Here is a 13,331-nt window from a genome sequence, read left to right as displayed (position 1 = left end):
GGACCCCCCCCCGAGCCCCTTCAGCTCTGTCTCCGGGCCAGTACACCCCCCTAAGCCTTAGCTCGGTACCCCTCAGCCTCCCGTTCCCCCCACCCCAGCTGCTGCTCCCCAGACCTTCTCTTCTGCTGCACCCCAAGCTCAGATGGTGCCCCTCCTCATTTCCGCTCTTGCTCAGTTCCCCACCGGGTCCCCACTTGCATCGCATGGCCATCTCTGCTCTCCGTCCCTACTGGGNCCCCCCCCCAGTCCAAACTCAGAAGCTGCCAGAGGAGTCTTTGAAATACGCACATCTGTCTTCAGCCCTCCCTGACACCCCAGCCTGAACAGTCTGGGTTCAGAAGGGAACCCTGACCCTTGCCCCAAGCTGCCCATAGGCCCCACTCTCCTCTCCCAACTCGGGGTCCCTGGCAGATGCTGGCCCTTCCGCTCCCCCAAATGCAACAGCCCTCTCTCGACTCTTGGGCTCTGCACATGCGGTTCCTTCCATCTGGAACTCTCTTCCCCTCATTCCACCTACAAAGAGCCTTCCCCGAGTGTCCCCCCCTCTGCATCACTGAGCCCAAAGGCCCCTTCGTGATCATCAGAACACAGGATCAGATGCTGGACGACAGCCACAAGGCCCCAGATGTGCGGCCATAACCCATGGCCACCGAGTAAAGGCTGGGCGTCCTTGGGTCAATCCCCTAATCTCTAGGGACCTCAGTTTCCCCATTTGTCAAGTGCAGACAACAGGGTTGCACCGAGAGAAGCCAATATTACAAGTCAGGAAAGACACAGACAGTCCAGAGCCACGCTGGCTACCGTCCTTACTGTCCAAGGGGACCGCTCTCTCTCCCTCTCTCTTTGGGGCCGTTCTGGGGCTCAAAGAAGAAAACATGCACTTCAAGTATTCAAGAATGTAGATGGATTCCCAGGCCAGAGCAGATGCTCAGTAACTAGGAGTGGCTGTGGCCTGACAGTCACATCACCTGGCTCCACCACTTACGGCAACAAACATGACCTTGGTTGAGTCAGTTCTGCTCTCACAGCCTTAGTGTTCCTCGCTGTGAAATGAGCCCGCAAGAGGTATTCCAAGGAAATGGCTTGCAACCTAGCGCTCAGTAGCGAACATGTCCCACGGTTATCCCCACTGTCACGGTCACTGCCGCCAGCATGGCCTGCTGCCTCCCCTCTGTGCCTTATTTGAGGCTGTATCTCCAGGTTCTTGCACGGAGCCAGACATCAGGTGGGTGAGGATTGGGGAACGGGCCCTCCCCTAATGCCCCACAGGACCGATACCATCAGAAAGTGACTGGTTAAAGGTTGAGGAGACCCCCTACTTCATGGAGGGGACAGAGAGGAAGCCGTGGGCTCCATCAACCCCCACCCCCCACGATCGGCCTGTGGTGCCCTGGAGGCTTCCTGCTGCCCCATGAGGAGCTCCCTGAAGGTGGCATTACAGCTGGCCTCAGGTGGTAGCCGGAACCTACCATCCGGCTGGCTTCCGCTGGGTGGCCACCGAGCTCTTCTCAGTGTCCTCTGAGTGGCTGCCAGGGAGGCTAAATAAAGGCCTCCCAGAGCTGGCAGGGGCAGCGGACTTTCCACTGCTGGGAAAGCAGGCTGGGCAGGGCAGAAGCCACCGCGGCGAGAAGGGGCCGGCAGGTGTCACCCCCTGCTGCCTTGCAGGGCAGGAAGACGGAGGCTCCCAGAATCTCAGCGGCATACAGTTCAATGGAAGGAGCCACAAGGAACCAGTAACCGCAGCTGTTTTTGGACGATGGAGGCCAGGGAACTGGGGCTGGGAGACTCCCTCAGCCCCTTCTGGGACCTCCGGACTTTTTCTTTACCACGAGCACGAGTTACCTAAATAACAACGATGACACACAGCGGCTAAAGTTTACAGAGAGCTTCTTACCTGTCGGATGCTGTCTCAAGGACGTTACACACATTAAATAAGTAAGGGAATCCCAGGGATGCCTGGGTGGCACAGTTAAGCGACTGACTCCTGCTTTTGGCTCAGGTCATGGTCTCATGGTTCATGGGATCGAGCCCCATGTCAGCCTGCTTGGGATTCTCTATCTCGTTTTGTCTCTGCTCCTCTCCCCACCCCTGTGCACTCTCTTGCTCTCTAATTAAAAAAGTAAACATTAAAACAATAAGGTAACTCCTCATAACGACCCTATTGGGTAGATAGGCTTGATATTCCCAGCTGGGGAAACCGAGGCACAAAGAAAGAAAACAACTCACTAGACGTCATGAAATAAGTCGGTGACTCGGGGGCCAGGATCGGAGCTTGGGTGTGCTGGCCTGTGCTCAGAGGCACCCCCCACCCCACCCCATACGCTCATTCCCTCCCAGCCCTGAGCCAAGCACTGGCTGGGCCTAATCTCATTTCATTCTTAGGAGGGTGTCCAGAGGCAGGGAAAGTAATGCAGTAAGTGATAGGGCTGCGATTAGAACCCAAGCTTGCCTGCCACGGAATGGGGTGTGGAAGATGCTTCCCCCCCCAACCTACCCCACTCCGCTATGGCTACAGGGCCCCTCAGCAGGAGGGGACCTTTCCGGTGCCCAGAGGGAAGGCATGGTGGGGAGGATTCTGCAGGAGAGGGGGCATCGGGTGGGAAGCAGGACCAGAATGTTCTTCGCACAGCTGTATAGATTAACCTCTTTATGTGACAGAAATAGGTGTTCCCAAGAATAGTCTTCAGAGCTCCGCAGAGGTCTTAAGCATTTCATAATAAAATGTTACACACAGCAAGAAAGGGAAAGCGCTAGAACTTTCCTCTTACACTCGGTGGCTTGCCTGGCAGGTAAGGCCCCAGAGACTGCCACTTTAAGGTAAGGGTTGGATATGGGATTGGAGACCAGACGTGGGGACGAAAGACACTGCAGGATGGGAAAGAGCCCTTCCAGGGGGTTCTGGATAAATAAGTGGGAGTTGCTATAGGCGAGGGTGGGGTGGGGAATTCCTAACTGGAAGGTTCTGGGAAGTATACTCCCTCAGTGCGAGAGTGTAACACGCACAAGTATGTGGGTGTAGGAGCTGAGATTTGGGGGTGCAAGAGATTAGAATATAAGGTCTTATGAGAGCTCTTCTGGTGCTCTGTGAGCACTGCTGGGGGGGTGGGAGGGGGAGGAGACCCAGGCAGGCCGCTAGGATCCGGATCAGGGGGGCAGATAGATAAAAGGGCAGTAAATGTGGAAGTAGATTGGGAGGGTCCCTGGTGCAAGCAGGGACAACTGGGTGTCTGAGAGCAGCAGACCAAGCTGGGGTCAGGAGGGAGGCCAGCAGGGTTTGGGTGCTGGACTTGAGCTGGTAGAAGGCATTCCCAGGCTGCCTACAGGAAGCTACTCGAGGTGGGCGGTGCCTCGGCTTGCAATACCAAAGAGGGGCAGGGGCTCTGGCTGTACCGGAAGCCCGGAGGGGTAGGGCTTCCTGGAATAATGGGAAACGGGGTCCAGGGTAGGTGAGGGGAGAGTGGCTGGAATTGGAGGCCCCATCCCAGTGGCGCTGGTTGGTTCGGTCTGGAGGGAAAACGGGCTCCAAAACCCCAGCCCGGGAGGGGCTGAAGGCCCTGGTGGAGCACCAGTCTACATTCTAGGGAAGGGGATTCCAACCCAGGAACAGAAATCTCAAGGGAGGACCGAGATCCTCGCTCTATTTGGAGAAGGAGCGGGATCTCTGGCTCTGAATGGGAATCCCTGTCAGAGACTGAGGAGGAAGATCTCAGAATAAATTCAAAGTATTGAGAGCTCTAGTCATCGGAGAGAGGCCGATGGTCTCTCTAAGATCAGAAGTGCGTGCTCAGATAGTACCAGAGTCCAGACTCTGAGGCAGGAGGGTTTGCGTGTAAGTGGGAGGTCCCAGACGGGACTGGGGGACACCCCCAAAGGGTGTCTTATCAGTTGGGACTCGAAGGAAGGTGCCCTAGGGGTCAACAGGGAGTTCCATCCAGAAATCGGAGGGGAGGCCCGGGATCTCCGGCGGGGACTCAGCGCCCCGGCAGTTCTGGGGTCTAGAGTTGAATCGAGGACCCCCAAGCGATACTGAAAGCCCAGACTATGCTTTGGGACTCCCAGGTGTCAATGGCGGGGTCCCCAGCAGTACTAGGGGTCAGAACTCTGGAGCGGAGACCCGGGCGGAGGGGGGAGGGGGGAAAGAAGGGGATGGGCGCGCGCGCTCTACCTGGTGCCGCCAGCGGAAGAGGCTGGCCGTGTCGATGTTCGGGTGCGTCTCGTCCTCATCGTCAGACACCTCGATGTGGTCCCACACGCTATAGTCCACCATCTTGCCTCAGCGGCNGCGGCCCGCGGAGCCCCGCCCCTTCCGCTTCCGCCCGGGCGCGCACGTCCCCGCCCGCGCATGACGTTATATCCCTAGTAACCGCGGTGGCGGCACTGGCGACCCGGCTTCCCTTAAAGGGTCCTGCGCACGTGTTCCGGCCCCCGGGAGTCCCCGCAAAGACTCCGCCCCATTGGGCTCGGGGCCTCCGCTGGACACCTCCTGGGGGTAGACGGAATGGCGTTCCGATCTCGAGCCCCCCCTCCCATCTCCTGCTGCCCCCCGCTGGGCGTTTGCGGCGCCCGCGAGGGGCGGGGCAGAGGGCGAGACTGAAGGAGAGGATTGTCCCCAGAGCCACGCTGCAGTGACGTCAGCCCGAGCCCTCTGCAGGGGCGGGCTTCGGCGGGAAGCCCTCTTCCCCTGCCCCTTGAGACAAGGACTTCACACAACGCCGGGGAGAGGTGTCTGATCAGAGCACTTTCCCAGACCGAGGGGTACAGGGCCCTGCTCTGGAAAGGACTAAGCGGAGGACTACGGTCCTGCCCTTGGGGGATAGGATGTGGGGGCGATGTGCCCTGCTTTAGGGGTTTGTGTCCCCCTGGCTCAGAGCACAGCCTCTCGCTCGCGTCCTAGCCCTCTGCCATTCCTGAGCCAGGGTTCGCACACACACGCCCCCTCTAAAAATCACCCGGATCACCCTAATGGTCTCCAGAGCCTGTCCGCGGCGTCTCCTCGCGCGGCCGCTGGGTGTCGCTAATGTCTAGCCAACGGCCTGTGCTCCAGGCCCCGCGCAGACGGGGGACGGGAAGGGGATCGTGGAGGTGCGGACGGAGGCTCTCCTCGTGGTGGTACTCTAGAATCGTTCGTAGCCCCTCCCCTTTGATCTGGGGCCCCCTTCCTCGGCCGGGGCTCTAAAGACTGCATTGCTGTGAGCTTGGGCGACCCCAGCTGCACACTTGCGTACTTCCCAACCCTCGTTTTGATACCGGGATAAAAGGCCGTGTTGCAGCCTAAGGCCAAGATTATCTCAGATTAAAGGGCGTTCCGTGGGGGCGGGTGAGATGGGAGGAGCTCAGCCCCTCGGGTGAGGGGCGCTCTTTCCCGGACTACCCCTAAGAGGGTGTTTGGAGAGAAGGGGCTGGAGGAAATGGATGGAAGGTCTCCGGATGGGGAGATTCCCCTGCCCAGGGAAGGGGAGGCGCCCTGCAGACAAAAGCGCCCGCCCGCTGCCGCCCCTCCCCCTCGAGCATCTTTCAAACCCGCGAGTGGGCGGGCAGGCGGGCGGGGGCGGGGGAGGCCCCCTCTCCTCCCCCTCCCCCTCCAGCTCCAGCAGTCCAGCCTCTCCGCGGCCGTCAAGGCCCGGGCACGCGCGCTCACGGACCCACACCCCAGCGGGTCTCACAATCGCGCACACACACATACACACACAACAGCAAACAAAGGGTCTGGACACCCCTGTCCCCTCCCGCCCCTCAGGCCGGAGAGGGCCGGGCATCCCCTTCCCAGCCCCACTGCAAGGTAAGCTTCGGGCTGCGAGCTGCGGTGGGGAAGGGGACCCGGCATCCCGGAGGGAGGGGACCAGGACGCTGTGGGCTCTCCCCGCTCCCCAAGAAAGCCGGGGCCCACCCTTACGCCCTCTGAGGGCTTCAGGCTGGCCTCCGGGCTGTGGGTGTGGGTGGGGAGGACTCCGGATACCAGAGATCTCCGGGTAGCCGTGGAGATCTCTCCCTGGCTTTGGAGACTGGAGCCCACCGGCCCCAGCGAAACGGGGTCCCGGGAGCCCCAGCTCCCAGAACTGGGGACAGGGCGCCGGAAGCTTCCATTAGCGCCAAGACTTTCCCAATCTGCCAGGAAAGCATCTCCAGCTGGGTACTGCCACGGAGCCCTCCGAGTTGATTTGCAGTGTCGCTAGGTTCCCCCGCCCTCCCCCCCCATCAGCGCATCCTCTTCTGTGTCTCTCTCCTACCTGTGAGGTGGGGGTGGGCGCTGGCGATGGTCCTCTGGGCTACCTAAGCTTTCACTGCTGCATCCCACAGCCACACACCACTTAGCAATGGTGGGACTCCAGCATCGGCTCTGCCTCCCTGAGCCCCGCTTTCCTCATCTGCAAAGTGGGTAACCACACCAAGGTTTCTGTGAGGTCGTGCTGCACCGGAGCCTGCCTTTGCTCCGTCACTGATTTCTTAGCTCATTTCACAGGGTATTTCCCAAATGCCTACTATGCTCCACAGCACTGGAGCCAGGTGGTGGGGCTACTGCAACTCACAAGAACAGCCTGCAGTTTGCTATGCTTATACTCTAGGCTGGCGAGGCAGCAAGACCAGTGTGTGAAGAGAGGAATGCCCACTGGTGAATCCCGACGCATCAAATCATATAGGGCAGAGAGAGTGACTGGGGTAAGGGTGCTTGAGATTCAATGACATATCTGGTTGGGGGAAAAATGAGATTTCTAGTGGGTATCTGCCTTCCTTATTGGCTGGATCTCCATGAAGGCAGGGCCAGGACAGTGACAGTGCCTGGCACACAACAGGTGCTCAATAAATGTTTTTTTTTTTAATTTTTTAATGTTTTTATTTCTAGGAGAGAGAGAGAGAGAGACAGCGTGAGCAGGGGAGAGGCAGAGAGAGAGGGAGTCACAGACTCTGAAACAGGCTCCAGGTTCTGAGCTGGCAGTCAGCACAGAGCCCGACACGGGGCTCGAACCCACGAACCGCGAGATGATGACCTGAGCGAAAGTCGGACGCTTAACCGACTAAGCCACCCGGGCGCCCCTCAATAAATGTTGAATGAATTATAGAGGGTATTAGATTAAGGCTGTTTTCATAGTACTCTCGATCAGGAAGGAGGCTTATCATGAACCGATCCAACCTTCTATTTTACAGATGAGGGGAGTCAGTGCCTAAGACCCAGAAAAGGAGAAAGGTGTCAGAGGCAATAGAGGGAATTGAGGGAGTATCATCAGTTCCGTAAAGTAAGCACGGCTGAAGGAATGGGAAAGGAAGAAATCAGAGACCAGCTTTGAGCACAGGACCCTCCAGGAACCCATGATACCCAGCCAGCTCCCACCTCTCTATACCACACAGACACAGCCCTACTGTGACGAATATCTAGCCAACAAGTATTTATTCAGCACCTACTATATGCTGGGTGCTGGAGATACAGCAGTGAACAGAATAAAGCTCTTTCCCCCCACAAGGTGACACTGAATAGAGAACAGAAAAAGAACACACACAAATAACTCTATCGCAACAAATTTTGAATAGGAGACTGGCAAGAGAGAAAAATGGAAGGGTCTGATTCAGGTTGCGTATCCAGGAAGCCCTCCTGGAGGAGTTGAATTACTCTTCGAAGACGCCCGCACACTTCAATCCAGACAGACATAATCGTAATAACGAACACCATATACGGGCCAGAGCCAACATAGCTAGAGAATGTGCTCGAGGCCACAGAGCTAGGGAGTGAGTGAGCAAACATTTGAACCCAGACCTGCATTTGGAACTACTGTGAAATAGTGATACATGCACATACCCTCCACCCTCCCCACATTCACACTCATACCATAATCACACACAAGTACATCCAATCTCATGCCTACTTAGGCCGATGTGACTTCACTCTGTCATGGACATACACCCTGGCAGGTATGGCCTGGGTTCAGCTGTGCAACGTCACAGACCCACAGAAAGTTCCATTTGCTCCGTTGCACATGGACAGCCGTGTATGGTCTCGTGCACACACATGTGCACACACACATGCCTGGGGTCCCTGACAGTCCTTCCCAGCCCTGCTTTAGCCACAGGCATAGAGCGAGTTAGTGACTGTTCCTTCTCTGGCCTGAATGCTGAGGGCCGAGGTGTGGATAAGGGCACTTATCCTCACTCTTTTCCCTCAGGTCGGCCATCCATCCTTCTGAGGGCAGTGGACTTGGCTGAGGCCAGCGCTTAACGTCAGGCCAGGCCAGGCCAGGGTCTCCCGAGCTGGGCCACTGGCTGGTGGCGCCGACAAGCTGGGGGAGGGAAGCAGCCTCGCTCAGCCTGAGCCTGGTACCAGCTGCCCAGAGCAGGCTGCTTCGCCATCTGGACCTCCCTCCCAGCCGCCTGCTGCCCAGGGGAGGGGAAAGCAGGCTTAGAGGCACCCCTCTACCGCGGGCACTCAGGCCAGTCCGTGAGGCCCCGCCTTCCATGCGGGGGTTTCTGCCACGGCTGCTTTCTGCAAACGTGCACAGCTGTCTGGGCAGCAGTGCTGCACAGCTCTGTCCCTCTGCCCTGGACCGCAGGGCTTTTGCTGGTCATCCACTCCTCCATTTCTTCCCTTATCCTGCAAACCCATGGGCTGTTTCAGGCACTGGGGATCTGGCTACAGAATTTGAAAAGCCCAGGGCAAGAGCAAAATGCAGGGCTCCTGGGCAAAGGAGTGGAGCATTTCAAGACAGGGCAGCACATTAAACCTAAGCATGGGGCTGCTCGGGTCACATGTCTGCGAAGTTGGTTCTCGATACAGCGAAAACAAGACCCAAAATCCCTTGCCCTCCTGGAAGTCAGGCTGCGGAAAGCAGAAATGTGACTGTATGATATGCCAGGGATGATGAGAACTGAGAAGAAAAGTAGAGCTGAGTGAGGGTGGTGGAATGGAGAGGGGCATTTGTGTCAGGAAGCCCCTCTGGAATGAGGTGCCTTTGAGCAGAGGCCTGAGGAGGTAAGGGATTCGTGGATTTATTCGTTCACTCAACAGATGTGTGTTGAGCGCCTACTGTATGCCAGCATGGCTCTAGAGCTGGAGGTCCAGCTGCAGACAAAGCAGACGGAGGTTCTGACCTCACCTCTTGATCAAAGGACAGACAATAGCTGATAAAAATAGTAGACAGAGTCTTTATCTTGTTAGAATGTTGCAAGCTTAAAAGAGACAAAAGGAAAGCAGAGTCAAGGAAATCAGGAGGGCGGAGAGAAACACAGGTATCTGAGTCTGGTTTTCTGGGTCAAGAGAATGACAAGTACAAAGGCCCTGAGGTCTGAATATGCTTGGAAGTTTGAGAAACAGTGAGTCAGCTGGTGGGTCTAGGGGGAGGATGGGAAGGAGGTTTCTGTGAATGTGCTGGTGTCTTCCATGCCTGTCTATAGCTCCACATGAGCCAACAATGATGGTAATTGCTATTATTACTAGGATCATGGCTAATTTTGTGAGCACCCCCCTATGAACCAGGCACCGTGCACAGAACCTTACACGCATTGTTCCGCTCCTCCTCACAGCAACCCCCTCTGATAGGTATGAATAGTATTCCCATCTTACAGATAAGGAAAACTGAGGCTCAAGAGAGGCTGAGTGACTTGCCCAAGGGTATATAGCTAATACGTGGCAGGGCTGGGATGTGAATGCAGGTCTGTTAGTGTGATTTTGTGAGCCTGAACCTGGCCCTTACGACATGGCCCTTTCTCAGCATGTCTGCGTGTATGTATCTGACCGCATTCGCAGAGAGGGAGTGCCTCTTTCTCCCTGCGTCTATCATATTGATTCAGCACTCGTTGAGACTATGTGTGGGGGATCATGATGAATGGGTACGATTCACACAGATAATGATAACTCAGAATGATGAATGCTTTCATGGAGGGCAGAATAAGCAGCGGTGGGAGCTCAGAACACAGATTGGCTCAGTTTGGCCGAGAAGTGGAGGTGACCTTGAAGCTATCTTTATACATGCATCCATTTGTTCAACAACTACCTGTCATAGGCTCGCCTAGGTTGAGGACGTGATATGTACACTCGTTTCTACTAGTTGATACTGAGCTGAAGTGCTAGTTAATGCAATGAGGCAAGAAAAAGAAATAACAGCCAAAGCAGGGGGTAGAGTAGCGAGTCCGTAGTGGACCCAACTAGGAACTTTAGAATTCTGCTGTTATGTCCTCAAAATAATAACCAGACATTGAACAAATAGTTACTAGGAACTTACTATGTTCCAGATTCAGTTCTAGGCACTGGGGATACGGTAACGAATAAAACAGATAAAATATTCTTGCGCTCCTGCAGCTGATATTCTAGTGTGGGAAGAGACAATGAGTGTAATAGATAAATCACATCGTGTGTTATGAGGTGATAAGTCATGTGAAAAAATAGAGCAGGATAAGGGAGATTGGGAGTCCTGAGGAGCCAGCAACTTTAGGCAGGGGTGGGATGGAGAGAAACTCCAGAAGAACCACCTGAAAGGGTGAGATATGAAGACCTGAAGAGTGAGAGGGGCCAGTGGATATTTAAGGGAAGAGACTTCCAGGCAGAGGGAGCAGCAGCAGGTGCAAAGGCCCTGAGACTGGAGCGTGCCTGGTGTGTCCAGAAACAGCCAAGAAACCAGTGTGGATAAAGCAGAGGCTGAGAGGGAATGATAAGAGGTGAGGACAGGGAGGTGACTGGGCACATCCTGCGGGACTGTGTGGGCTTCCTCTTGAGGACTTTTCCTCTGAGTGAGGTGAAAGCCATGGAGGGCTCTGACCAGAGGAGGGACATGATCTGACTTGGGTTCTTTTTTTTTTTTTTTTACAGTTTTTTTTTTTAAATTTATTGTTGAGACAGAGAGAGACAGAGCATGAGTGGGGAAGGGTCAGAGGGAGAGAGGGAGACACAGAATCCGAAACAGGCTTCAGGCTCTGAGCTGTCAGCACAGAACCCGACGCGGGGCTCGAACCCACGAACCGCGAGATCATGACCTGGGCCCAAGTCGGACGCTTAACAGACTGAGCCACCCAGGCGCCCCGATCTGACTTGGGTTCTAACAGGCTCCCCTAGGCCCGGATGTTGGTAGTACTAAGTGCTTACTGAGTGCCAGACACTGTCCTGTCAGAATTCAATATGGTCTGATTTCATCTCATTCTCGCATGGGCCTTGTGGGGATTATCATTCCATTTCACAGAGGAGAAACTGAGGCTCAGAGAGTTTGAGTCCCTGACCCATGGCCACGCAGCAGTAATTCGCAACACCTGTGGGGCGGGGGGGGCGAAGGGGAAGTGAACCAGGCCCCCCCCCCCCAGGCTCTTAGACAAGGATCGCCGGCAGCAGAGCGCACTCATCATCGGGAGCTGCGTCTGTGTCCCTGTCTGTCTGTTTCTATTTCCACGCGTCCCTGTCTGTCTCCGCGCGCCTCTGCTTGCGCGTCCCCCATCTGTGCCCAAGCCGCCGTCTCGCTGTGCCCGGCCCCCGCACATCGGAGCTATTTCGGGTTTCGGCATAAAATCCCAACAGCTCGGAGGAGACGCTTCCTCCGGCCCCCGGCTCGGACCACGCGCCACACGCGGCCGCCTCTGGGAGCTCCCGGTCTTCTCTGCGGGATCCCCAGGCCCGGGGAAGCCCCCGCGGGAGGACCGGTGGGGGCTGGGGCGACCCGGTCCCGAGGCTCCCGGCCCCCCAGTGGCCAACCTGGGCATTGACGCTGTCCAGACCCCAGCCGTACGTCAGCTGTCGCTCTGGCAACGGGAGGGCGACGTCACCGACGGGCAGTGCGTCAGCTACCCGGTGACGTCACGCCTCGGGAGAGGAAACTAGCAAGGGGGGTAGGATTCAGGCTCGGTCGGCAGGGGGAGCGCCAGGGCCCTAATGGCGGATGTCTTCGGCTTGGTCCCTCAGGAGGCGCCGGCCAGGGCCGACATGACCCCCGCAGCCCCAACGGCGCGCTAGGTTGGCGGGATGAAGAGGAGCCGCAGTGTCCTGTCTGTGGCCGGGACTCGGGACGAGGTGCGAGGGGCGGGGCCCGGGCTGGGGGGCGGGGCTTGGGCCGCAGAGGGGTCGGGCGCCCTCTTGTGACCATGGTCGTTCACTAAGTGTTTTCTTCACATCCCCAAGTCTGAGGAGTGTCATCGCCTGTGCCTCAGTTTACACCCTTGATTCCATTATTTTCCTGCTGCCTGGATTAAGAGGCTCTCAGCTCAGGGACAGAAAGCAGGAGTTTCCAAGGGGCTTCTCAAGCGGGGAGAGGATTGTAGGGTGGAGGAGGGGGGCTGGGGGTAAGGTCTTAAAGGTCTAGGATGTGAAGAGGGGAGGGGCCACAGACAGTGAGGCCAGGACGGGGCTTCGTAGACGTGGAGGGCGGGAATGTGCTAGAGGGTTTTCACAGTGAGGCACAGCGTGTACAGGCGTAAGGACCCAGAGCCCCAGGGCCGGAACATCAAAAGGGAGCCCTGCAAGAACTATAGCTAAGGCGCCCCTTAGACATAAAAGAGGGATCAGCGTGAGAGGGACACAGGGAACCTGTATCTCCATCAGCCGCTCTCTCAGGTGTCTAGAGAAGGGTTTACTGGAGGGAGGGGTTCAGAGCAGCCTGGCTGCGCCCTTACTCTTTCCCTGTCCTTCCTCAGAGGCTGCGGGAGACTCCTGAGCCCACCAGTGCCAACATGCTGGGGGCCGACCTTCGACGCCCTCGCCGTCGCCTTTCCACGGGTCCCGGCCTGGGTTGGGCAGAGACCGAGCCCTTGGACGTTGGTGTCCCTCTGCCGCCAAGGCCCACCACGCTGCCCTTGCTGGTCCCTCCAAGGATTTCCATCACCAAAGCCGACAGGTAGGCAGGAGGGGACCAGGCTGGGAGGAGGCGTGGAGATGTAGGGCGAGCTGGGCTAGGTCCAGCCACCAGCCCTTTGCAGGCTTCAGGCCCCTTGGCTTTTCACAAAACCAGCTGAAACTTCTCCTGGAGCCCAGTAGGTCAGGCTGTGACACCCCTTCCCCAAGGCGCCCCTTGCGGCCTCTAGGAATCTCTTCCATTTTGCAGTGGCTGAGTCAGCATCCTAGAGGCAGGATTGTGGAAAGAGTTTCAGCCCTCCAGTCCCCAAAGATGCCCCCGCAGTGAGAGCTAGGAAAGGCTAGGGAGTGGGTCTCCCACCAGTCAGCTGTGCACCTCTATTTCCCCTCCTGGGAGGCTGCACTTTCTTCCCGGCCTCACAGCGGATGGTGAGACCCTGGAGGAAGGCTGGACGGGCAGTTTTCTTTCTCTTGAGTAGATGCGAGAGGTATATGCGAGCCCCAGCCTCACATAGTTTCTTGCTCTTTTTCATCTGGGGTCCTCCGAGGGCACTTCAGCCCTCAACCTGGCTTGAGGATG

At 57.0% G+C, this 13,331-nt stretch overlaps 2 protein-coding genes across 2 annotated transcripts in view; one reads left to right on the top strand and one right to left on the bottom strand.

Annotated features, from left to right (window-relative positions):
* Positions 1-4,275, bottom strand: part of CDC37 (cell division cycle 37, HSP90 cochaperone) — a 9,003-nt gene extending 4,728 nt beyond the window's left edge. Inside the window, exon 1 of the mRNA XM_077767925.1 lies at positions 4,166-4,275. Within this exon, the coding sequence (XP_077624051.1) occupies positions 4,166-4,267 (102 nt within the window). The 5' untranslated portion in view covers positions 4,268-4,275. The remainder of the gene's footprint in view (positions 1-4,165) is intronic.
* Positions 4,276-11,894: 7,619 nt separating this feature from the next.
* The window catches only part of PDE4A (phosphodiesterase 4A), a 37,463-nt gene continuing 36,026 nt past the window's right edge, over positions 11,895-13,331 (top strand). Inside the window, exons 1-2 of the mRNA XM_077767976.1 lie at positions 11,895-11,974; positions 12,595-12,794. Coding sequence (XP_077624102.1) covers positions 11,927-11,974; positions 12,595-12,794 — 248 coding nt within the window. The 5' untranslated portion in view covers positions 11,895-11,926. The remainder of the gene's footprint in view (positions 11,975-12,594; positions 12,795-13,331) is intronic.

The sequence above is a fragment of the Crocuta crocuta genome, unplaced genomic scaffold (assembly GCF_008692635.1).
Source record: "Crocuta crocuta isolate KB4526 unplaced genomic scaffold, BGI_CrCroc_1.0 scaffold115, whole genome shotgun sequence".
NCBI lineage: Eukaryota > Metazoa > Chordata > Mammalia > Carnivora > Hyaenidae > Crocuta > Crocuta crocuta.
Note: the sequence above shows the minus strand (reverse complement) of the source record. Positions and strands in the feature narration are given on the sequence as shown.